This window comes from Dermacentor silvarum, chromosome 5 (genome assembly GCF_013339745.2).
Source record: "Dermacentor silvarum isolate Dsil-2018 chromosome 5, BIME_Dsil_1.4, whole genome shotgun sequence".
Classification (NCBI taxonomy): Eukaryota; Metazoa; Arthropoda; class Arachnida; order Ixodida; family Ixodidae; genus Dermacentor; species Dermacentor silvarum.
Window position 1 is genome coordinate 163,606,212 of NC_051158.1, and position 25,122 is coordinate 163,631,333.

The following is a 25,122-nucleotide window of genomic DNA, read 5'->3' on the forward strand; positions in this document are numbered from 1 at the left end:
CTTGAAATAGCAACCCAGCAAATTGAGGAAGTAATTTCAGAGGATACAAAAACAGAATGGACATATGCAAATTTAACAGGACTATTTGAGCTAGAGCTTACTAAGGTACGAGTCAGGACAAAAGGGAACAGAAGACGTAAACCCAAGACCTGGTGGGATGAGGAGGTTAAGAAGGCCATAGAGAAACGTCAGGAAGCATCCAGGGAACACAGATATTCAAAGCAGAGGGGTGAACCAGAAGCTGATGTAGGCAGAAAATGGAATAACTTCTTAAACAGTAGAAGGGAAGCATCCAATTTGATCAATGAGAAGATCAGAAGAAAGGGGAGCCAACGGTTGTCAGAAGTAAACAAAAAGGATAGAAAAGCAGCGAAGAAATTTTGGAAACATCTCAACTCCTTGAGTAATAAGACTAGCCTAGAGCAGAGGTTTATAGTTACAGCTCAAAGTGTTCGACTAGAGGGAGATGAGGCAATGGAACATATAAGAACAATGATGAAGGAAAAATTTAAAGAACGATACATAGCATGTGCTCAATCAGGTGAGGATGGACTAGTCAGTGCAGTGGCTCCACTGGCACAAAGCGAGTGGGAAAGGGCAGAGAAGAGGGTTCCTAGTAGCACGTCGACAGGTCCTGATGGCATCCCAATTATGTTGATAAAGACATTGGGCCCAAAATCTAAGAAAGCATTAAGAGAGGCAGTGAGCAAAATGATAATGGACGGTAAAGCCCCCGACGGGTGGAGACTGAGCAGGATGAGCATGATATATAAGGGAAAGGGGGACAAAGCCGACATAAACAACTACCGTCCCATAACAGTGACGTCAGTGGTTTACAGGGTGGTGATGCAGATTATAAAGGACAGACTGCAGGCATGGGTGGAGAGCGAGGAGGTGCTGGGGGAACTACAAAATGGGTTCCGAAAACAAAGAAGGTTAGAAGATAATCTGTTCTCATTGACACAGTGTATTGAAATAGCAGAAAAGGAACACAGGCCCCTATGGCTTGCCTTTCTGGATATCAAGGGAGCCTATGACAGTGTAATCCAAAAGGATTTGTGGGACATACTGGGCACTCTAGAGGTGGAAGATGGAGTAAGAAATCTTTTAAAAGATATCTATAAACGTAACAGGGTGCTTATAAAATGGGAAAACAAGGTATCTGGGCCTATAGAGATACAGCAGGGGCTTAGGCAGGGGTGCCCTCTGTCACCTCTATTGTTCATGCTGTATTTACAAGGATTAGAGAAAAAATGAGAGAGGAGCGGACTTGGCTTCAACCTTTCCTATTTCAAGCAAGGAGAATGGATTAAACAGTCATTACCAGGACTGATGTATGCAGATGACATTGTACTTATGGCTGACAGCAAGGAAGACTTGCAGAGATTAATGGACATCTGTGGTAAAGAGGGAGATAGCTTAGGTTTGAAGTTTAGTAAAGAAAAATCGGCAGTCATGACTTTTAATAATAATCAGGGCAGCAAGCATAGGATACAGGAGGTTACGCTGGAGGTGGTGGATAAGTACAAATATCTTGGAGTGTGGATAAACAATGGGGCTGAGTACCTAACGGAACATGAAAAATATGTGACGGCTAAAGGTAGCAGAAATGCAGCTGTGATGAAAAATAGGGCACTGTGGAATTACAATAGGTACGAAGTGGTGAGAGGGATTTGGAAAGGGGTGATGGTCCCTAGTTTGACTTTCGGCAATGCGGTCCTGTGCATGAGATCAGAGGTTCGAGCAAGGTTGGAAGTTAAGCAGCGAGGGGTAGGTAGACTGGCTCTGGGAGCACACGGAAATACACCAAATCAGGGGGTACAGGGTGACATGGGATGGACGTCATTCGAGGGCAGGGAAGTCAGCAGCAAGATAGAATTTGAGGAGCGATTGAGAGAAATGGCAGAAAAGCGGTGGGCAAGGAGAGTTTTCAGTTATTTGTACATGAGGAATGTTGACACAAAATGGAAGAAGCTGACCAGAAAATTGTCAATCAAATATTTGGACTGCAGGAGGGGTGCAAACCAAGAAACACTGGTTAAGAAAAAGGTTAAGGAAACAGAGAGGGGTCTGTGGAAAACAAGGATGCAGACGAAATCAGTACTGGGAATATACAGAACTTTCAAGCAAGAAATTGCTAAAGAAAATATCTATGATAATTCTAGGGGAGGCTCTTTGTTGTTTGAAGCAAGGACGGGAGTATTGCGGACTAAGATGTACCTAGTCAAGTACCAAGGTATAGGCACGTTGTGCTGTGCGTGTGGAGAGGAAGAGGAAACGGCTGAACACCTCATACTTTTCTGTAAAGGGCTTAACCCTACAGTGCAAGGCAACGGGGCTGATTTTTTCAAAGCATTGGGGTTTAGGGACAGTGAAGGCAAAATAGACTTTAAGCGGGTAGAAATAACCAAACAGAGGTTATCTGTTTGGTGGATAAAATCAAGGCAGGGGTGAAATTTCACCCACCACAAAGTACAAAATATGTTAATAGTCATGGCTAGGTGGCGCATGCCACCGCCCGGTTTAAAGGGTTCAGCCTCATCCATCCATCCATCCATCCATCCAGCCGGCCGCTCGACTGCTCTAGACAAGTGTGATTCTATCTGTACCTAAATATATTCGGAGGGCCTGCGTGGTTGGGGATGATTTTCTCGGCCGCGGACGCCGACATCGGATTTTCTGCAACACGGGGCCCTTAAGGCTGTCGCGTTAAAATAGATCTAAAAACAAACTTGTGAAAGGTGGTGCGACGATTTGAGATACCGCATAAAACCAACAAAATGATCCCTTGCAAGTATCAGTAACTGTAATTAACACACAACACGATGCACTCGCACGGTCGTGCATCGTAGCTACAGCAACGCTGTAAAGAAGCGGTAGACAGCCTTCAGAACCTAAGCGAAATGCCTTTAAACCGCACGCTTGCATTGCGGACAAATTCGTCGCAAACATGGGTAGGCGCCGTGATCAACTTCGTCACTTACCAGTGTAAAAAACGACCCTCGTTCCACGAAGTGAACCCGTATTTCGCGTGAGCGTACTTTCTCTCATTTCTGCCGTCCCTTTTTAATTTCCGCTTGGAGATGGCAGATTCGTGCTGTTGGGCATTTCGTTGAGCTCGACGCTTACGACTTTCACGGTTCGAATTTCGGGCCGCTTTTAAACGCTTTTCTCGTTGCTCCGCCGATTCCGCATTGACTTGGGCACGGTACTGGGCAGGACGGGAAGTTCGTCTTGTCGCTAGCCGAGCTGCATGCTCTTCGGGGGTCTCCTGAGCACGTCTACCCCGAATGTATTGCCGAGCACGTTCGGCCCGGGCTTGGCGTTTAGCGACGACTTCGGGATCGGTAGACTCGCGTTGTTCTAGACGGCGCTTCCGTTGCATCTCGGTCCTTCTAGCTCGCCGTTCAGCTGCAAGATCACGAGAAGGACCCGCTCCGTACATACTACTTCACAGCGATGAAGCACAGACTGTTATTCTTATTCCCAAGCGCCGATTTACGGGGTGCCGGAGCCACCCGCTCCCCCGCCTGCTCCGCGCTACCTTGCCGATGACGTCATCCGCAGCGCCGCTCGCCTATGCTTATCTGTCATCCATCATTCGTCGCACTGCCAGAGAAACAAATAACAAGAACGGACACTCCCATCATGGAGGAAGTATGAGTCGCAGTCGAATCAACTGTTGTGCATCGAGCCACACTTCTGGTTTCGGCTTTCCGCGCGCGCAGTTTGAACGCTGGCTAGTACGTGTGCGCTGATCGGCACAGCCGTTAATAGAACCAACTCAGTTTCACAGCTCCACTAGGGTGGCTAGAATTGCTAGTGCTGGCGCTGGCTAACACTCCCAGGGTCAGTTCTAGTTGTAAAACATAAATACCCCGAAAAGTGGATGGGAAAACGGCTCCGCGGTAGCTCAATGGTAAGAGCATCGCACGCGTAATGCGAAGACGTGGGATCGTTCCCCACCTGAGGACAATTGTTTCTTCATCCACTTTCATTTCCATTAATTTATAATTTCTTTAATTCAATACGTGAGTACAAATAATTTCCCCTATGTTGTCCTCAGTGTCATTGTTTGTTGGCTTCTTATGATATGATTAATAATAATTGGGCCCCTCGGTTCCCGTTCTTCGCGTTCAATATACAGGGTGTTTCAGCAAACACTTTCAAAAATTCTTAAAGTTTACCTGAGGCAGATAGCCCAATTATAGTTAATGAGCCGGTCTACTCGACGCGGCGGACGTTACTTGCGCAAAAAAGTGAAAGGCATAATCGACTAATTAATAAAAATTCACTAATTAAGTTTTCAACTAATTACCTGATGGCCCATATTGTAATCTACAAATTGTAGCCGTGGAGTTCGCAAGACGGATCCACTTGGAACGAATTCTCGGGATGACACCACTTTTGGGATATTAATTCCCGAACTTTGCGGAGAAATGCATTGGCGTTCCAGTTAATGTTGTGCTTCAATGCATAAAGCGACGTTTTGTTAAGAAACTAACTGTAACGCCAACGCTTTTCTTCGCAAAGTTCGGGAATTAATATCTCGAAAGCGGTGTCATCCCGGGAATTCATTCCAAGTGGATCCGCCTTGCGAACTCCATGGCTACAATTTGTAGATTACAATATGGGCCATCAGGTAATTAGTTAAAAACTTAATTAGTGAATTCTTATTAATTAGTCGATTATGCATTTAATTTTTTTGCGCAAGTAATGTCCACCGCTTCGAGTAGACCAGCTCATTAACTAGAATTGGGCTATCTGCCACAGGCAACCTTAAATAAATTTTGAAAGTTTTCGCTGAAACACCCTGTATATGTATATACAGGGTGTTTCAGCGAACACTTTCAAAAATTCTTAAAGGTTGCCTGTGGCAGATAGCACAATTATAGTTCATGAGCTGCTCTACTCGAAGAGGCGAACATAAGTTGCAGAAGAAATTGAAATGCATAATCGACTAATTAAGTTTTTAACTAATTACCGGATGACCCATATTGCAATTTACAAATTGTAGCCTTGGAGTTCGCAAGGCGGATCCACTTGGAACGAATTCTCGGGATGACACCAGTTTCGAGATATTAATTCCCGAACTTTGTGGAGAAATGCATTGTCGTTCCAGTTCTTAACAAAACGTCGCTTTTTGCATTGAAGCACAAAATTAACTGGAACGCCAATGCATTTTAACGCAAAGTTCTGGAATTAATATCTCGAAACTAGTGTCATCCTGAGAATTAATTCACTTACGTTCGATTCGCCTACACCGCATGAACCAGTTCACGAGGTGCTGCACCCTGCCATTCGTTTCAGCGGTGCAGCAATGGCGCCCGCTGAACCACGCCGTTCGTTTGAAAAGGCGCAGGAAAGGTGCAGGGCTGGTTCATGATTTTGCTGCACCCACTACACTGTCGGTGCCGCCGTGGTGCAGGCGTACAGGTGCGCGGCAGCAGCGCAGCAGACGACACAGCACACGGGCGCGAGAGCCGTTAAAACCTCGCTTATGCACGTCTGATGTATCTACGCAAGTGTGGTGTGTATTTACGCCCCAGAATTCGATCATATCTGCAGTTCAGGAGCTCTCAAACTTACACACTCCGTGCACATTAGTCGGACATAACATAACGCCTGCACCGCGTCTGCACCTTGGCATTCGTTTCGAGTGTCGCGCTGTGCCTGCACCACAGAAATCGAGCTGCAAAATTTCTGAACTTCTCGTGAACCGCCGTGAACTGATTCACAGTGGTGCAGGCGAATCGAACGGACCTTTATCCGCCTTGCGAACTCCACGGCTACACTTTGTAAATTGCAATATGGGCCATCAGGTAATTAAGTTAAAAACTTAATTAGTGAATTTTTGTTAATTAGTCGATTATGCATTTTAATTTCTTGCGCAAGTTATGTCCGCCTCTTCGAATAGACCAGCTCATTAACTAAAATTGGGCTATCTGCCACAGGCAACCTCAAATAAATTTTGAAAGTGTTCGCTGAAACACCCTGTGTATATATATATGTATATATATATATATATATGCAACGCAATGATTCACATGCTACGACTGGAGCGAAAAAAAAAATTTGATGAAGTCACACGTGTTGCAATGTAAGTTTTAGAGGAATCATTTCACACAATTTCAATTTGAACAATGCGGCTGGTGTGTCGTACAGGATTGTTTCCTGCCAGACTTTGTGGCACATGCCGCATAATTTTTCAAATGTAACGAAAAACCTGTGTGTTAGAATATTGTTGCGAGGTGGAAACAAGCACAAATGTCGTTTATGTTAGGCGAATGCTGAAGGCACCAGCTGACAATAGAACATGGTGATGGAAGCGCCAGCAGCAACACTTTGTCATCGTCTCTTGTCTGCTTGTCCTTTTCTGCATCGCGACACTATGCCGCTGGGGTTGGAGCGCCGTCCCGGCGCAAGCTTTTATGGCCCGGTAAAGGCACGAACGTAGCGCTTTAAACGGGAGACATGAGCAACATCTGTTCTTGGCTGTACCATAGCTTCCTCGATAAACTATGGCTGTACAGACGACGGGCCGGGCTCTTCGGGAGCAATCTCATACGTCACATCTGCAAGCTATCGCAGGATTCGGTAGGAACCTGAATCTTGCGACAGAAGTTTTTCCGATAGTCCCACACGACGAGATGGTGACCACAGGTGCACAAGAAAGCCAGCTAAATACGGCACTTCCTTATGGTGCGTATCGTAACGGGACTTCTGGGAAGCCTGGGAATCAGTGAGGCGAGTGCGGGCAATCTGACGGGCCGGTGCTGCCATAGAAATTGCATCGCTGGCATAAGCGGTGTGGGATTGTGTGACTAGTGCTAGTATAGTGTCCAGAACATGGTATAATGACACTAGAACATGACAGCGGAAGCGCCAGCAGCAACAGCACTTTGTCTTCGTCTCTTGTTTGTTTGTCCTGTTCTGCATTGTGACAATATTATTGACCTATCTTTAATGGAAGCAAATATTACACATTTTCTCATTTAAAAACGCTTCAAAGTTTAAATTTGTTTTAGAGTGCGAAAAAGTGGTTCCTGAAGTTCAATGCGAGGAGACATGGTGGACGTAAACAGCTGTTCACAGCTGGTTGTTAAGCTCTGTGCGCTGTCTCAAGTGCCCTCTATGTCCCTGTCGTTCTGTCTGTGCTACAACAAATTACAAGAGGGCCTATCAACAAGCCCATATAGCTATCCTCATCGCATATGCAGTATTCGGAATTCGGGTGCTGTAACGTCGTCATGTCAGCGCAGAGAGAGACCCTCGTACTACTCATGCTTAACGTCAGGTTCTGAAGAAATTATGCGTGTATATATTGCTCATAATTGCAAATAAGCGGTCCCTGCTCTTAGCCACATTTTTGCACCAAACTTAGTAGCAAGCACCATCCCGAAAGCTCACGTGTACCCTTCAAGGAAGCTGGAAATGATCTTTGTGTGATTACTGAACGTGTAATGGAATTTGTGTTGTTAACTTCAATCTTAGCGCTAGCCTGGTTCATCCATTGCGTTGCGTGTGCTGCAATTATGTATAGAAGTCCTCTCTGAATATTTAGAAAGGCCGAAAAGCTGACACCACAGATTTTTTGAGAAGTTGGAGTCACTTCTGTACGTAGCATCATAGCATGCTAACAGACATGGGGACCATCTACTTAAATGTCCTGCGTCTTGCACTCAAGACGCTTAAATCAATATGCTGCAGTACGTAGCGCAGCGGCATAGCCCCACAAAATGCATTAACATGTTAGGAGTGCATTTGTTTGTTTAATAACAAAATAAAGCGCTAGAATTTTGTATTCCTAGAGGCAAGCGTAAAGTAGGAAGCTATCGTAACTATTGGCCAATCTCATTGACATGTGCATGCTTCTACGTGCTTCTATACGTTATCTTAAAATGGGGCTGAAAATGCCATGTTACCAAAAACCTATGCAACTGGAGATGTTATGGTTCCTTCACTGGAAATTAAACCAAACATCCCAATATGTTGATCTAGTCATGTACTTAACCTGCACTACAGTATTGGCCTGTGCTTTTTTTTTTTGCAATAGATGGAGGCCAACTCCTTCGCATGCATCTTATAGACACTGTACTTGCTTATCTTTCTCCGGTGACCACTTTTCACTGGCTAAGAAATGTTACATGTAATTACTCAGCGCAGAACACGCTGGCATATATCGGTAGTTTCTTGAATTTTATCGATGGTTGTCACCGAACTTTGTGTATTCTGATGCGAATTGTGTAGGAAGGCACGCGGGTACCTGTGATTACGCTGGAATCTTTGACGAGTCCTGTATAAAAGCCAATGTGCTTGACCTGCTGATCAGATTTTGGACGATCGTCGACTGTGTTCGCCACTATCATTGTGCTTTGGGTGCCACTTGCTTTTACGGGCAGAAGCGCTCCAAATAAAGAGTTTGTGTCGTTGTTCACAGTTTTGCTACTGAGTTTTTGACCGTCACTACAACGTGACATCTGGTGGAGGTGCTTTTGCGTTCATTGCATTCATCCTCCGTCAAACCCATACCTCGAAGACAACACCAGTGTCGCCCCAGACCATCGAGCAAGCCGCAGGCTACAAAACCTGCCACCCGACCACGAGCTTTTACTTGCGATGACCAAGAAGATTGTGTCCCAAGTCAATAATCACAATGGCAGCCGCAGTGTCCTCCATCACGCTGAAGCAGCCCAGGGAGCCACTGGCCTTCTATGGGTCATTGTTTGAAGAGCGTGAAAACTGGCTGGAGACATATGAGGACCACGACGTTCAACAACTGGAGTGGCGAGGACAAGCTGTGCCATGTCTATTTTTTATTGGATGACACTGCTTGGACCTGGTTCGAGAACAGAGTGACAACCCTAGCGACGTGGGACCAATTTCGTGAGAACTTCTTGAAGGCCTGCGCAAGTGCTGTAATCGAGGAAAGGGATAAAGTTTTGTTGGGGCGAGCCAAAGCGGCGAAGAGCAGACGCTCAGCTGATTTGCGACCGTGCCGGACCTTCGGGTGTCAATCTTCGGATTTGTCAAACAGTGACAACTACGATTCTGATGAATTCAATAGCCACGAATCGCCGTTCACATTCCACCCGCCACCACGAGGGCCAGTGCCCATGCACAACATATCACGCTGCAACATGAAGACCAAGACTGGCCCTAACCACTGATGTTGTTATATGTGCTGCTTGCTATTTTAAGTGTATTACCCCTTATCAGGGAAGCACTTCTTGTACTCACTATAAGATGTGAAGCATGACTTTCTGCATTTGTATCCCGCAAGAATGCCGCTGACAGTAAGCACCGGTGCATCCGCTTGGGGCCTCCGCTTGCTACCCATTTGGCACACGAGGCAAACGGTGCACTTCTAAAGCTAAATAATGAGTCAGCATACCAATACGTAAAAATACACCCATGTATGTAGTCACATTTAATTTACGTAAGTGCCAGCGAGTGCGACTGGCCATCTTCGAGAACGGCAACATACCGATGTTGCTACTCGGCTATGTCGTTGCTTCTAGTTTTTTGTGTGTGCGCTGTACGAATTAAGGAATTGGTTATTTCAAATCCGTATGGGGGGGGGGGGGTGATCAAAACTGAACTACAGATGCAGTTTCTTCATCCTAATGGCTTAATTAGCTTCAGGTCAGTCACTCAGGTCGGCCAATAGTAGACGCATGAACTCGGCGACTGTGATAGGCCTAAACTCGACTGAACGCAATTGGCTCAAACTGTGTGTGCGGATGGCGAGGACTGAAGTTTGTGTAGCCAACAACGCAACACCACTTGCCTCCCATCTCCTGCCCCATCCACACAGAACATAACTTTTCGCAACAGCAACTTCTCATGCCAAACGCTAGCTTTCTCCTCTGCCCTGTCGTCTGCCATTCATTCCCAGCATGCTCTGCGTATACCTCCTTTTATGTCATAATGCTATGTGGCCAGTAGCTGAGGAGTAGGCAGGGCAGGGCAGGTGTTTTGAGGGAATGAATGAAATTCATTTATAAAAAATATGCGCAACTCAAGCCTGGTGTTTTCAAGGAATGACGGAAACATGCAGAAGAACGCACTGAGTGAACTTCATTCAGATTCATTGACCTTGAAAAATCGCCGGAGTTGCCCTTTTTTACCGGAGCTGCACTTTAAGGAGCGTCAAAGTGGAAAAATGTGTGTGTGTGTGAAGCCGGTCACGGGGCATGTGCATGTGTGTGAATATATATATATATTTTAGACCCCTATTTTTGGGATCGGTCCATGAAAAAGGCTAGAAACCCTGATACCCGATAAGGAAAAGTGGGGAAGGAAGACATTATAAAACAAAAATACAGTGACATTTCACTTTGTGAACGCGGGTTATTCGAAAGCGTATGGGTGCTATTCCCTTTTTGTACATTGTGCGTAGAATGTTTTATGTGTTTCAGATGCCCGAGACGATCACACACAGAGCACGTGCACCTAAATGTGTCATCAATAAAAGCCCTTTTAAAGATTTTGGGGGCACCCGTGTGAAGCCAGGCATTCTGTGCAGCCTCGAGCTTCCGGGATTTGTACAAGACATTGCGATGAGCTTCGAAATGGGCTTCATGCTGCTCCACAATTTCTAAGCTATGCAGTCTTGCCTAACACACTCACATTGTCGCAAGCTCCGAGGCAAATGCTTCGCGAGTCTCCTGGGCACGCCTAGCCCATGCCTTTTGCTGGTCTTGTTCAGCCTGATTGCTAGATCAGCTGAACAAGCCAGCGACTTCGGGGTCGGTCGACTCGTGCTCGGCCTGCCACCACTTTCGCTACTGCTCCATCCTTCTTGCTTATACTCTCGATTGCCAGATGAACCCCGTACATCCATAGCACAGAGTCCGTAGAAACTGCCAGAGGAGGTTTACCCATCACGCCTCCGCTTCCTTCTCCCCCGCCCCTCCCCCCAACTCTGCTGCACGGTCCTCCGTACCTTCCCTGGCACGCGCTTTGTTCTCCCAGCTCGGCGTCCTTCGACTTATGTCACACGGGCACCCACGAACGCTTTTGAATTCCGTCGTTTTTACCTCTAAGGAGATGCGCTCGGAGTCCCATGGTTTCCCTTCCGTTAAGGTAGTGTAATGGCGCTTTTGGTGAAGGTTGTTCAGCAATGATCATTACGGCCTGGAGGGAGTACTCTCGTTTTCAAGTAGCTACAGCTACAAAGAAACCCGTTCTAACAAAATCATCATAACTATAGCTCACGTAAAAATTTTAACAATATTAAATTCTTTTTCTTGTGTAATACACCACGTAAATGAAGTTTTTAATCTGTTTTTAAGGACATCAGTGCCTGTACCCTGTACATCAATGCTTCACCATGCCCCATGGGGAAATGTTCTGCCATTTCCATCACCCGCTCTGGGTGATTACACATCACAATGAGCAATGGCGGCACCTAGCTCATTGTCCTCGTTGCTCGCACAGGCATTAGAGGAGCGCAGCGGCAGCACCCCTTCGCAGCGACGGTTTCACAGCACAGTTGCACGTCGGTCGAACAACATGCACCCACACATGATGATGATGATGCCTGTGGCGACATCCCTTTGAATTGGGAGATCAACGGGTAATGCCTGATCGGGCCATTGATTGATTCATTCTGGGGTTTTACGTGCCAAAACCAGTTCTGATTGTGGGGCATGCCGTAGTGGAGGGCTCCGGATTAATTTTGACCACCTGGGGTTCTTTAACGTGTACTACAACGCAAGCACACAGGTGTCTTTACATTTTTGCCTCCCGCGATCTCATGCTCAGCAGCGCAATGCCTTAGCCACCGTGGCGGGTCTGAATGGGCCATAAAACTAACGGAAAAAAGACAAGGAAACATAAAATCTTCTAATGCACCTGTGCTGGCCCACCTCCTGCCACCTTTCACAAAACACAGCAGCCACGGCACTTGCTCACACCACCATTGTTCTAGTCTCCTATTCGTAAATTCCGCTGCATCTTTGCGGGCAGGCTCCCCGGTGCCACGGAAGCCTAGTACCATCGTAAGCACATCACTGCAATCATCCGCTGCGGGGTCCTGGGTACGGGGTGCGACGGGATGCGAGCCTGGACATTCAATGACGATGTGCTAGGTGGTCTCCTCCCTGGCTCGGCATCAAGGGCAGGTCATGCTTAGATCTGCAGTGAACTTGGCCTGCAACACGCGTGTTCTGAGCAGACCACGGTGAGCTTCATACAGCAAACCGCTGCCTCTGGAGTTGTCGTACATGGTCTCTTTGGCAATATTTACCTTCCGAGCACTGTATACAGCCAGAGCAGTCTTTGCTCGAGTTGTCGCCCTCCATCTGTTGGTCTCTACCCACCTGCTCCCGCACCCTCTGCCTTGTGTCGCGCTGGAGGAGTTCAGTGAGTCGGACAGCCTCCATCCCATTTCACTCAGCCAGCCACCGGGTTTGGGCGACCAATTTTGTTCTTACTGAGCAGAGGTGAACGCATTTGTATGCTTCCCGAGCCCAGCGCCCCTCTGGCATGCCACTGAGATGCCTCTCATACAAAAAGCTTGGCAGCCGCCTCCCTCGCCTCGAACGTCGACCACCCAAGGTCTGCTTGTGGCACCTCTTTTGGTGTGAAACCGTGTACTCTCAGTGCCATACGGCCAGCTTCCCTTTGGCGGACCTAGAGAGTCTGCCGGGTCGATGACGAGAGGCACACAACCGCACTTCCGAAAGTGAGAGCCGGGACTGCTACACTTTTCCAGAGTACCCTGGTGACCTCTGGTATAGCGAGCCCCGGCAACAGCTGCCACAACCTGGTTTGCTGATTGCTGTTGTACATCTGAGAAATGTCAGGCAAGGCACCAAAATGCTAAGGCGCACCAAAACAAGAATGCCATGTGACCAGCATCGCCTTCAACATCGCTATGTTTAGAGAATACAATTTCTTGCAGTAACGTATAGCATTCTTTCTCCCAGTTAGATTAGATTACATTAGAGCAAAAAAAAAATAAAAAATAAAAAAAATACGTAGGAATTGCTTTAAGGGCGACTACATGTGTGAAATTTGCGCGTGGACACAAGTACAGCAGCGCCGTTCGTGTCCCATGCGGCTCCCGTTGAGAGCTCGTAATGCGCCGTGCGAAACGGCGGCAACTTCCCTGTCGTTAATCGTTTGTATGGGTGTTCTGTGGTTAATCTTCATTAGGAATTTTAATGCTTAACGGAGTTCGCGAGACATGTACGTAATAAAAAAGAAAAAGGAAGAGTAAGAGTCAACCGGGTTCCGACGATAAAGACTGGGCTGCGCGTACCTGGTCGCTGCAGCTCGGCGAGCGCGAGCCGCTGCTCTCATGCGATCGAGCAACTGTGCACGTTCCCTCGCCGGCATCAGACGGTGTCGAGTCCTTTGAAGTTCTCTGCGAAGAGCCAATTCCGCTTCTCGTTCTTCTTCGCTCATCGAAGCCCATCGGATCTGCTTGGCCGCCCTGCAACGTAGGAGACGCTCGTTGTATTTCTCTGAAGTCTCGGCAGCCACCCGTCTGTGTTGGGCGACTCTGTTCCGCTCCAGGGCGTCCAAACGCTGCTCGACGCCCCGCCGCTCCTGGCGTGCACGATACGCACGCATTTGGGCGAGACGGGCTTCGCGAGCTTCGCCCGTCTTCTTGGCGTGGCTGGCGCGTGCTTTGGCGAGACGAGCCTCACGCGCGTCGACGCTCTCACTGGCCCGTCGAGCGCGCGCAGCCTCAGCTCGTTTGCGTTTCCTCTCTTCGGCGTCAACAGATGTTCTGCGACGCGGCGGCATGTTGCCGTTTTATGAAACCAATGCCTCCCAGGAGGCATTGATGAAACACTCGCACACAATGAAGACTCGCGCGGAGACTCACTCTCCGTGCACTTTTGACTGCTCGTGACTTCTCCGACCACATCCGAGCAACCAAATTCTCTTCCGTCCCAATCATGCTCCCGATGTCGAAATGGAGGAGGAGGAATAAACAGGGAGCCTGCAGTGTACTAGACAATGGTAGAGTGGGCCGAACGGCGCTCTGCCGCTGAGGCGCCGCGTGTGGAAAAATAGTGCGAGGGCGCTGCGAGCGAACTGGATTGGGGCGGAGACGCGCTCCGCGGCACATTCAACGAACTTTCGCTGCGGGCGCCGAGGCCGATTGCGCATAGTACGCTCTTAAAATAGCGCTTTATTTTCAACTGCAAATTTATGTTTATACTATTTTGCCAAACATATATGTTTGAGGTATGGATTATACAACGCGACGTCTTCAATTTTGCTGTCGTTGTCAAGCGCGTCGTCTGCTAGCGAGCGCGCGTTCGTTACGCGGACGCTGGCGGACGCCCAGTTTTTCTCGCAGAACCTCTGTGCAGTAATTTTTTTTAAATGTTTTAGCTGCTTCAGTGTGCCCATGACCCCTTACGGCATGTACCAAGTGTAGTTTTAGCCAGGTGAACTGCTGTTTTTACCACTGTCTTCCAAAAGTAACTGGTATCTCTGCAACATGAAGCTACGTAAGAACATTTTATTATTGATATCGTGTCATTTTACGCGCGCTTCTTGTTGGGGGATATTGATCAAGGACAATGATCGAAGAAAACAATATTAGAGTGAAATAAACCAGGTTTACTAACGGCGTGCCCCGAAGAATGACCAATGTATTTCTAGGTAATTAAATCAAAGGGTACATAGACTCACGATATATATGTCAGGGAAAAAATAACAAATATTCTAAATGCAATAATTAAAAAAGTGAGAACTCCCGACCAGAATAAGCGCACGTGTTTGCAGTAACAAACACACTTATTAGTGAATACTGCAAATAAAACTCTCATTCGCAGGAATAATATTCATAGCAGCAAAACCATCTTATATATATACAGGGTGCCTCAGCTATCACGCAGCACGATTAAAAAAAATAGGAACGGCGTTACGCGAAGCAAACCTAGTGCGTATTGTTCCCAGCACAGTGGAGTAGCCGCCACAATTTTTTTCGTTACTGAGATTTAATTAGGTAATTGTAATTAATTATCTAACTCGAGAAGTACTGTCCTAATGATCAAAGTGTCAATGAGAAAGTTGTAGAGCAACATGAAAAACTCCCGATACAGCTTTCCGTTGCTCAATACGTGCTACATAAAAGTGTTTTTCCGAGCCTGAAAGAAGCCCGCGATTACACGCAAAGTTCCTCGAGCGGCCAGTCGTGCGGCAATCGTGCGTGTATTCGCGGGCTTCTCTCACACTCGGAAAAACACATTTATGTAGCACGTATTGAGCAACGGAAAGCTGTATCGGGAGTTTTTCATGTTTTAATGTTGCTTATTGTTTAGCTTGGTTCTCTGTACGGCTACATCGTACGTCTGAGTGTTAAGGTTTGGTTGTTACCTCTCCAACTCCGTTGTATCGGCGGCTAGGCGCGTCGCTCTCCGAGCTGCATCACTCTGCCGTCTCTGTTCGATACGCCGAGCACGTTGTTCTTCTGTCTCCGCAGCTCGTTGCCTCCTCCTGGTTTCATTCCGTCGTTGATCCGCGGCCCTGGCACGAGATGCCGAACCAGACGACGAACCATCCTCATCTGAATCCACTCGCCTGGCCGCTTCGTACTTACGACGCTTCTCGAGACGTGCGGCTCGTTCTTCCTCCGTCTCCTTGGCTCGCTGCCTCCTCTTGGTTTCATTCCGACGACGAAGCCTGGCTTCTTTCAGTCTCGCCGACTCACTTTCCATATCTGCCGATGAATCCCACCGACCGGCTCCTTTTGTTTCACCGGTTCCTCCTCTGATGTCATGCCAGATGGCGCGGCGCTGCCAGCTGCGGCGGTTGCTAGGCAACGGCTCAGCTCGCGGTGTGGCCGCTGGCCACAGCGAAACGGCGAGAATACGGCCAATGTAGCTCTCGCTACAAAAGCGTTCTTTATTCTATGACAAAAGGTGCTGATCACTCTCCCCCCAACGCGCGCGAAAGCGCCGCCCGCTCGCGGCCAGATTATGTGCGGCTCGGTTTACAGTGGTTTATAGCTAAGGTCCAGCTCGGTTAGAGTGACCTCTAGAACGGTGTTAGAAGTGACCTCTAGCTCGGTCGGCGCCGTCGTAGAGGGCGCTGCGGAATGCGGTCCCAGTCCCGGCGGCAAGGCGCGTGTTGCCGCTGCTGGCATGTGCGGCCGCGCCGTTGTGAAGGCACGCCATGGCATAGGCGCCGACTACTCTCCCCCCTCCTGGCTCCTTAAATATGTCAGTACCAGAGTCCTGTTACCCAAACCGTTTATGGTTTCTTTTGAGGTGCCTCTACATTTTCCCTCGAAATATTATTGGGGCTTAAAGCTAACTGCATCATTGTTGACGCGGACGTGCGCGGCTTTTCTTCATAATTTCGCTGTATTTCTGGAAATCCTGGCAATAGAAAAACAAACGCATTAGAAGCATCTCATCCGTATTTTTTCACTTCAACATGTTATTTTAATTTCCATTGTGAACACCATGCACAGACACATTCTATTTCACTGTGTACACAGGACAAAATTTATGATACTTTGAAAGAGAAAGAGTTAGCCAACTGACAATTATTTCTAATTATCTGGATAGCCTATGTCTAGAGAATCAATATCTTGCTGTATGTTAAACTCGCTACAAATTGCTTTCCGCACTTTTTTGACACTGAAAAAGACCTGCAGACTTCAGTAACCTCTTCGGCAGAGTCTTTTATCAATGGTGTGTGAAATGCACGTCAATGATATCTGTCTCAGCATTGCTTCTCTTTACAGTAGGTCATGCTAGCGACTCATGAAAAAAAAAACTTATAATAATTTACAACATATGTTGGGGATGGAAACATCACAACTTGCATGCAGAGGTCATAAATATATATAATTACTTAGTAACCGAAGTGAGTCCAAGTCGGATTCACTCGAAATCAGAATCAATAGCAGTCATGCACAGCAGAGCTTCTACTAGGACTCAGAAAAAAAAAAGAGGCTGCAGTTCTGCCGGAAAGGCGAAGCAGTAATAATGATAGCGAAGCATAAAACAATTACACGAAAAAGATTTCCCCCCTATAAATCCGTGTAAGAGCCGCACCCCCAACTTGAAAGCAAATATTTTTTTTTAAATACAACCGAGAAGCAATACAGCGCGATTCCGATCGCGCTCCACTGCGAATTTTCTCGCGCAGCGTACTTTCGCGCGTCACAACTACATAAAAAAAAGTCGATTATAACTTAAGAAGACAGGAGAGGCGCCCAGCTACAGTGTGCCCGAACGAACACTTTTTCAATAATGGTGAAACCGTCGCATCAGACAACGAACTGATGTCTTTAATAAGAGAGAGAAAGGCACCAATTTACAAGTCAAAACAAACCACCTGGCTTAGAAACCAACGCAAAAAAGTTATACAAAGTAACGAAAATGGGGTCCATAACAGCGCAAGCATGCAGAGTGAAGAAATTTGGGTAAGAAAAGACACGTGGTTGCACTATTTGTAAAACTCCCTAGTCGATCTGTGCATTTTCCTTATTAATTTTTATTCGTCATATGCTGCATTTGCCTCTCAATAACACAATCCACGTTGTTCCTATATTTGCTATCGAGTCCTTTCGCGCTTTTGAGATATCACTGTCTTATTTATTTATTTAATATGCTTATTTATTTGAGCACCTGATAATTTTTACTCTGTAATCCTTTGTTCTGCCTCCGGAAAATAAACAAAACTGGTGGCATAATATAAGGCATGCTTTGACAAGTAATGAAACTATAGCGTTATGGAATCACAATATACTTATGCTAATAATTCTAGTCATAAGTTGTGTTCAGAAATTGTTATATATCGTTTAATTTTTATATGTTATGTCTTCTCAATAACTGACCTTTCGTCAGGAAAAGATTTCTTGATTGTATCTTTTGCATTAAAACTTTTACAAGGCGTTACAAAGCTTATTTTTTTTTTCATAGATGTGTACTTTTGCGACTTCATACGCACAAAACACATATGTCGCCCTAATGTATGTTTAACTGAATCCTCTTGTCACATGGCTCAACCAAGAGACGTTCTCTTGGCGGTGCGACGGGACTCAGGCTGTAAAAGTGAATTGTCTCCTACCCTGAGGTCTTGCAAATACTCATATACGCTCATCACTTCAGTGAACAACTTTCGAGGTCACACGAAGCTTCCAGCGTAACTGTTATTAAAGGTTATATATATATATATATATATATATATATATATATATATATATATAAGCATACCTGGGTGGGGTTCGGAAAGCAGGTCAGGCCCCAGCCCTCCCCCCCCCCCCCCCCCCCCCGGAAAAATGAAAACTTTCCGCCTATGCGCCATGGGCACGCTTTTTGTTCTCGTGCGGTTCATGAGCTTGTGCTTTGGTATCGCCACCTGGTGCACACCTTTGATATTGCCACGCGTGAACGTATTGTCGCCACGGGCCCTCGACAAAGGTGGCAGCGGCCTTCTGAGGGGTGTTTACAATGGGTAGAAAGTGCTTCGTTCCAAACTGCAATTCTGGATACCGGTATTGTGCGGAGCGTGTGCCTCTATTCAAAGCGCCACCCGACAGCGGTCGTCTAGAGCAGTGGCGCCGTGCAATTCCGAGGGCAGACCGAACTCTAGTGCCTACCGACCATTTCTGGGCCACGCATTTTTCAGAGGATATGATACCGCCACGGCATATTACACGGAGCTCGATGAAAGGGTGCTACTTGACGCGCGAAAGACCCCTGCTCTGTCTGCTGATGCAGTTCCCACCTTATTTCCGAACAGTCCAAAGTACCACACACGGTCAGATAAACCCCGAAAAGCCGCTCCGGAAGAGAGAACCTCCTGTGTGCCACAACAGTTTGCGCAAATTTTTCTGCATGTATAATATATATACAGGGTTTCCCAGCTATCATGAACCAAGATTTAGAAATACGCAAATGTCACGTAGCTGGACAGAACCAAGGTAATGTTTGCCGTCGCTTGGAGGTACTCAGATAATATTTTGCATTCTGCTTAATTAGATAATTATATTCATAATTGCTTAAGCAACTTTTCAAATATAATTATATAAAAGTGTCAATAAGAAAATTGTAGAGTAACATGAAAAACTTCCGTTACAGCTTGCTGTTGCTCAATACGTGATATATAAAAGTCTTGTCCTAGAGTGAAAGCCATTATCGTGCTAAAATTATCGAGCTGCTTCACGGACAATTTTGTAGCGTGAGCTACACAGGCCGAGGTTGAGCAGTTTCGCGTGGCTCCTGGAGAGCCGTGCTGCGCATGCGCGAGGAGCAGTGACGTCACACGGCGCACAGCTGGCGCGCCGGGCCTTTGCCCGGCGTTCGCGCTGGGTGTTTGCCAATGTGGTATAGCCATGGAGAAGGAGAGCGAAATTGCTGCTCAGTGGCGCAGAAGAGCGGAGAAGCTTAACTGATCGGATCCTGAAGTAGTTACCTGGAAATTAGCAGTTGAGCGTAGGAAGAACGAACAGAAGAAGGCTAAACGTGCTGCGGAGACACCAGAGCAAAGGGAGGAACGACTAAGAAAGCGGCGTCGCCAGGAGGCTGAGCGACGTGCCCGACCATCTCAGCAGCAGCAGCAACAAGACGGCAGTGAACTGTGTGTGGCGGCTGGTGACTTCAATCGTGCTCCAGACTCTATCGGTGTTCCGTTGAAGGACATGTTTAACCTGGACTTAGTGTTCCAACTGTACAGACGACCCAATGGGGAACCACCATTGATCTTGTGTATCACAGACAATCAATTCAAAATACTGCGTTGGGGCCATAGAGACGGCAGCGTGTTACTACACTGACCACCGAGCCGTCTTTGTGGCAATTAATAAACCTAAGATAACCGTGAAGTTGTGCTTCTGATTTTCATATATATATATATATATATATATATATATATATATATGTCACATAATGCGTATACCGTGTGTGTGTCATTGAAGCAGCAGTAATCATGATAATCAAGCTAATCATAGACAACCAGGAAAGCTAAGAATAATCAGCTGAACCTTCGCTCACGCTACGTATATCCAGGCATAGCCGAACTAAGCCACTGCTAATTTTTTGACAGCGAAGCTGTTAAGGGCTCAGTCTCGGATGGTCGTGTCCGCGTGTAAAAAAAGTTGTCGCAGTTTCACCTGAAAGGCGAAGCATCAATTGCGATAGCAAATTTGTAGAGAGCTATACGGAGTAAATGATATTAGCTTTATCAGCTGTATAAACTTGGACATGCAGCAGCACCGGCAACACGCAGAACTGTTGTCGACGCCGTCGGCGTTTTGCCCGCGTTCGCTCAAAATGCGTGCGGCGTTGGTGACTGTTGCCGGAGCCTCTGATATAAATAGGCACTTGGTGCCGCAGCTAAACGTCGCCTCCCTTCCCTCCCCCTCCCCCCCTCCCCCAGGGCCTCTCGCGCCTCGAAAGAAGGCGCGTTTGCTCTACATATATGATGATTGTAAAGGAGTAAAGAGACGCCAATACTTCTGCAGCCCTTAAGCGAGCACGGCGCAGAACGCGCGTTTGTTCTCCGCCGTGCGTTCACTCCCCGTGAAAGCGCGCGCCCCTCGCGCCCTCTCACTCGCACATACAGCGTTCGGCGCGCGGCGACGATTTCATCTCCATTGACGTCATACGGAACCTCACGGCGACGGCGACATAGACGGCGACGCCGACGGCGACGCCGACGGCAGAAATCTGCTTTTGAGTGTCCATATAATTGCTATCGCAATAAAAAAAAAACTCTCATTGGCCGTATTCTGTATGTGCGAGTGAAAGCGCGCTTACACGGGGAGCGAACGCACGGCGGAGAGCAAACGCGACTACTTCCGTCGCGCGAAAAGCCGTTGGGGCCCGGACGGGAGGGAGGGGAGGCGACGTTTAGCTGCGGCACCAAATGCGTATCTTGCGACCGGGTGTTGTGTTTCGAACTTCTAATATTTCAGTCTGAGAAGATTTAACATAAAAGGCATGCGCTGTCGGTGTTGTTTCATGGTTTCATGACATTTGTTTATGGACTGTCATTCTCAAAATTCTGAGGAGCTGTATGAACTTGGACATGTAGCAGCACCAGCAATGCACAAAACTGTTGTCGATGGCGGCGGCGATTTGCCCGCGTTCGCACCGACCGCGTGCGGCGTTGGTGACGTGTTTATGAAGAACGTGCCAACCTTTGCCGTGGCGAGGCGGAGTCCCCCGACACGGCTGCCGGACCGGGGACTGACAAGGAGGGAGAGATCCCTCCTGCTACGCCTACGGATTGGCCCCTACTGGACAGCCGCCCGGAGCTTCCGACTGGGTACAACTGACTCACCAGCCTGCACAAAGTGCGGGGCAGACTGGAGCACCTCCTATGTTTTTGCCCAACGCTCAACCAACACCCAGCCGCCATGGTGGCTCAACTACGCCGCATGGGCCTGCCTTCAGCCTCCAACACGGACCTGCTGTTCCCAGCCCGCAGCCCCAGCAGGGTATTCAAGGTCGTACTCTGCTACCTTGCCGATTCGATGCTGGCTGACTGACTGTAAGAGCACCCTGCCCAAGACGATGACGACTACCCTCTCCCTCCCCTTCTTCTACTTTTCCTACTTTCTATCCCGCATTCCCCGCCTCTCAGATGCTGAGCTGTGCTCCCTATAAGGGTTGCAGAAACATGCATCTTTTCACTTTTCCTCAACCTCTACTACTACTACTACTACTACTACTACTACTACTACTACTACTACTACTACTACTACTACTACTACTGCTACTACTACTACTACTACATCACTACTACTACTATTACTACTACTACCACCATACTCATCGGGCAGTGGTGAGTGCGAAAGAGCGTCGGCATCCGAATGCTTACGGCCTGGCCGGTAGACAACACAGATGTCGTAGTCCTGTAGACGAAGCGCCCAACGAGCTAGACGACCAGATGGGTCTTTTAATGACGACAACCAGCACAGGGCGTGGTGATCAGTCACGACGTCAAATGGACTGCCATATACGTAAGGTCGAAATTTGGTGATTGCGCAAACGACTGCAAGACATTCTTTTTCGGTTACCGAATAGTTCGTTTCCGCTTTGGTGAGAGTGCGGCTGGCGTAAGAAAGGACGTACTGTGCGAAGGCAGGCTTACGCTGGGCAAGAATAACGCCGAGGCCTACTCCACTAGCGTCTGTGTGGATTTCTGTTGGAGCGTCTGGGCCAAAGTGGCGTATGATAGGTGGGGATATCAAAAGATGGCGTAAGGTGGCGAACGCTTCTTCGCAAGCTGATGACCATGCCGGGATGCCGTGACTGTTGGCAAGTAGCTGCGTTAAGGGGTGATTATGGACGCGAAATTGCGCACGAATCGGCGAAAGTACGAACATAGGCTTATAAAGCGACGGAGTCCTTCAGCGCAGACGGCCTGGGGAACTCGGCGACGGCGCGAAGCTTTGCAGGGTCGGGAAGGACACCGTCCATGCTGACAACATGGCCTAAGATGGTAAGCCGGCGGGCGGCAAAGTGGCACTTCTTCAAGTTAAGCTACAGTCTAGCGTCTGAAAGACAAGTCAGGACGCTTGCGAGGCGGTTCAGATGGGAGTCAAAGTCCTTCGAAAAGACTACGACGTCGTCCAGGTAGCAAAGACACAAGTGCCATTTGAGGCCTCTAAAAAGGTTGTCCATGAGGCGTTCGAAGGTGGCAGGCGCATTACAAAGGCTGAATGGCCACCACGTTAAACTCATATAACCCGTCTGGGGTTACAAATGCAGTCTACAGACGGTCAGTGTCATTCATAGGGACCTGCCAGTACCCAGATCGAAGGTCCAAAGAGGAAAAGAACTCTGCTCCTTGCAAGCAGTCGAGAACGTCGTCGATTCTGGGCAGCGGATAAACATATTCTCGTGTGATCTTGTTAAGGCGCCTATAATCAACGCAAAATCTGATGCTACCTTCCTTTTTCTTCACCAGCACAACTGGGGAGGCCCAAGGGCTGTGTGAGGGTTGTATTACGCCACGATGAAGCATGTCATTGATTTGTTCGTCAATGACACGGCGTTCAGCGTGAGAAATTTGGTAAGGACGCTGGCATAGGGGTGCATGGGTGCCGGTGTCAATGTAGTGAACGATGGCAGATGTTCGGTCCAAGGATGATTGCCTATGATCGAACGACGTCCGAAAGCGGTCGAGCAGCTCCAAGAGTTGGGTACGCTGGGCAGGCGGGAGTTCGGAATCATTTGACGGAAGGAAGAATCGGTGGTGGCATACAGGAGTAATGCTGTCGACGTGAAGACTCATCGTGTCGTCAGGCAGTTGAGTAGAGTAGGCGGAATAAATATCTTCAAGCCGACCTATACATTCACCAAGGAATAAGGTGACTGGGGAAGAGGATAGATTCATGACATAAATGGCGCTGCAAGCGTTTTCGACTGTGAGAACTGCAAAAGGGAGGAGGAAGTGTTTGCGAGAGGTGAAGGCTTCGGAGGGCGCAAAGAGGGCGGTGGAAGAGGGAGCATAGCCGCAAGTGTGGCACAAGAACAGAAGGCAAAGGAGGTATGCCAGTGTCCGCGGCGACGACCCCTCGAGAAGGCGGCTTGTCAGATGCGGCGTCACACGTCGGCGACAACTCAAGTTCGGCACGCGCACAGTCAACAACGGCATGCATGGTTAGTAGCAAGACAGTCCCAACCCAAAATAACGTCGCGTGAACACGGTGAAAAAACGACAAATTTGACTACATACAAAATGTCCTGAATGGCAAGGCGAGCTGTGCATGCCACTGAAGGTTGATTGTGCGCGTCCGGGCCGACGGACGCGCGCCGTTGCTACATTATCTGGTCGATCGCGTCTCGCCAGTGTCCTCACTTAAGGAGTTTACATCTCACACCGTGACCCTATACGCAGCGGGCGCGCGTACTCGATCGGTCTCGAGGCGAGCCTTTGCCCGCATGCGCCGCGACTGTCGCACTGTGGTGCATCTCCATAAACAAGAAAGTGAATGTTAGGCGAATGCTTCTGCTTTGATTGGAATCTAGTACTATCGGCCAGAACAGTAAACGGACCACGGCTACAGTGGCTAGAATACCACGGCTCCGGCGGCCGGAGCGGCTGCCTGGCCACAAGGGGGCGCTGCTGTCTCGCTCTGCGTAAAGTCCCTTGATGTAGGAAAGTACCGCCACTCTTTGTACTTTGCCGCTAGCGGAGATCAACATGGCCGCCGGGCTGAGCGGTAGCACGTCACCTCGGCTCCGCTACATTTGCCCGTTCTGACCGGTCCACCTAGCTATCGCCCCAGGCACTGTGCCGGAGATTCGAGCCCTTATCAGCGGGACCCTGAGGACCCCACTCTCAACCGGTAGGACCATCCCACCTTCTCCTATCGGTTCGAGAAGAACGAAGCGGGCGCTGACCCGCTAAGACTCGCAAGTAGGCCTAGCTCGCACTCGGCGAGCGATGACCTGCTAGCCTCCTTAGCCCCATGGATACACCATCTACGACGTCGGGTCTGCAAGCCGGACAATCTCCGGCCATGCAGCCCCTTCAAGCCCCCCCGACACCCCAGCTCGTGGACCTACAGGAGATGGAGGAACTTACCTCGGCCAGTGACGACGACCGAGCGTCCTCCCCGCTGCTCCCGCAGGCTGCCCAACAACAAGGGACACAGTCCGACACAAACTGGGAACTGGCGCTCTCCCGGCGCCAGAAGCAAAAACAAAAGCGCCAGGACCGAGCACGAGAACTGGAAGGCCAGGCTACCGGGCCGGCCGGAATTCAGTCCCCGCCAGGCTCTGCCAGCAACGCCCAGGTAAACAACTCGCCTCCTACCACGCAAACGGCAGCGACGCCCGACGCGTCCGCAGCGAACGCCAAGAGCTCGCCCGGAGAGACGCGCCGGCCGCGTCGCCGGCTACCGCCGCTACCTCGGAACGACTTCAAGATTATTCTGCGCCCCAAAAAGGGCCTAAATATCAAGACACAGTTGCAGGCTGTGGTGGCAGCCTGCAACTACCACCCCAAGTGCACCGGCAACGACTTTATTGTGCGGATCCGTACAGGGTCGAACATTATTATCGCAAGCACTCCACACATCGAAACAGCTGAGCTCCTTCGTCGAGTGTCCACGCTCACCTTCGGCGGGAGCAATCATGACTTCAACACCTACGTGGCGGCCCCTGACAACACTCTACGGGG

At 48.5% G+C, this 25,122-nt stretch overlaps 1 protein-coding gene across 8 annotated transcripts in view; it reads right to left on the bottom strand.

Moving 5' to 3' along the window:
* The window catches only part of LOC119453846 (uncharacterized), a 214,386-nt gene extending 200,418 nt beyond the window's left edge, over nt 1-13,968 (bottom strand). For 7 of the 8 annotated variants that reach the window (XR_007466710.1, XR_007466709.1, XR_007466711.1 and 4 more), the window contains exon 1: nt 13,271-13,968. Coding sequence is in view for 4 of the 8 variants with exons in the window: in XM_049666875.1 (XP_049522832.1) it covers nt 13,271-13,761 (491 nt within the window). In the remaining 4 variants the exon portion in view is untranslated. Of the gene's footprint in view, nt 1-2,984; nt 3,612-13,270 lie in introns of those variants that run through there. The other variant, XM_049666871.1, reaches the window with a different exon arrangement.
* Nucleotides 13,969-25,122: the final 11,154 nt, after the last annotated feature.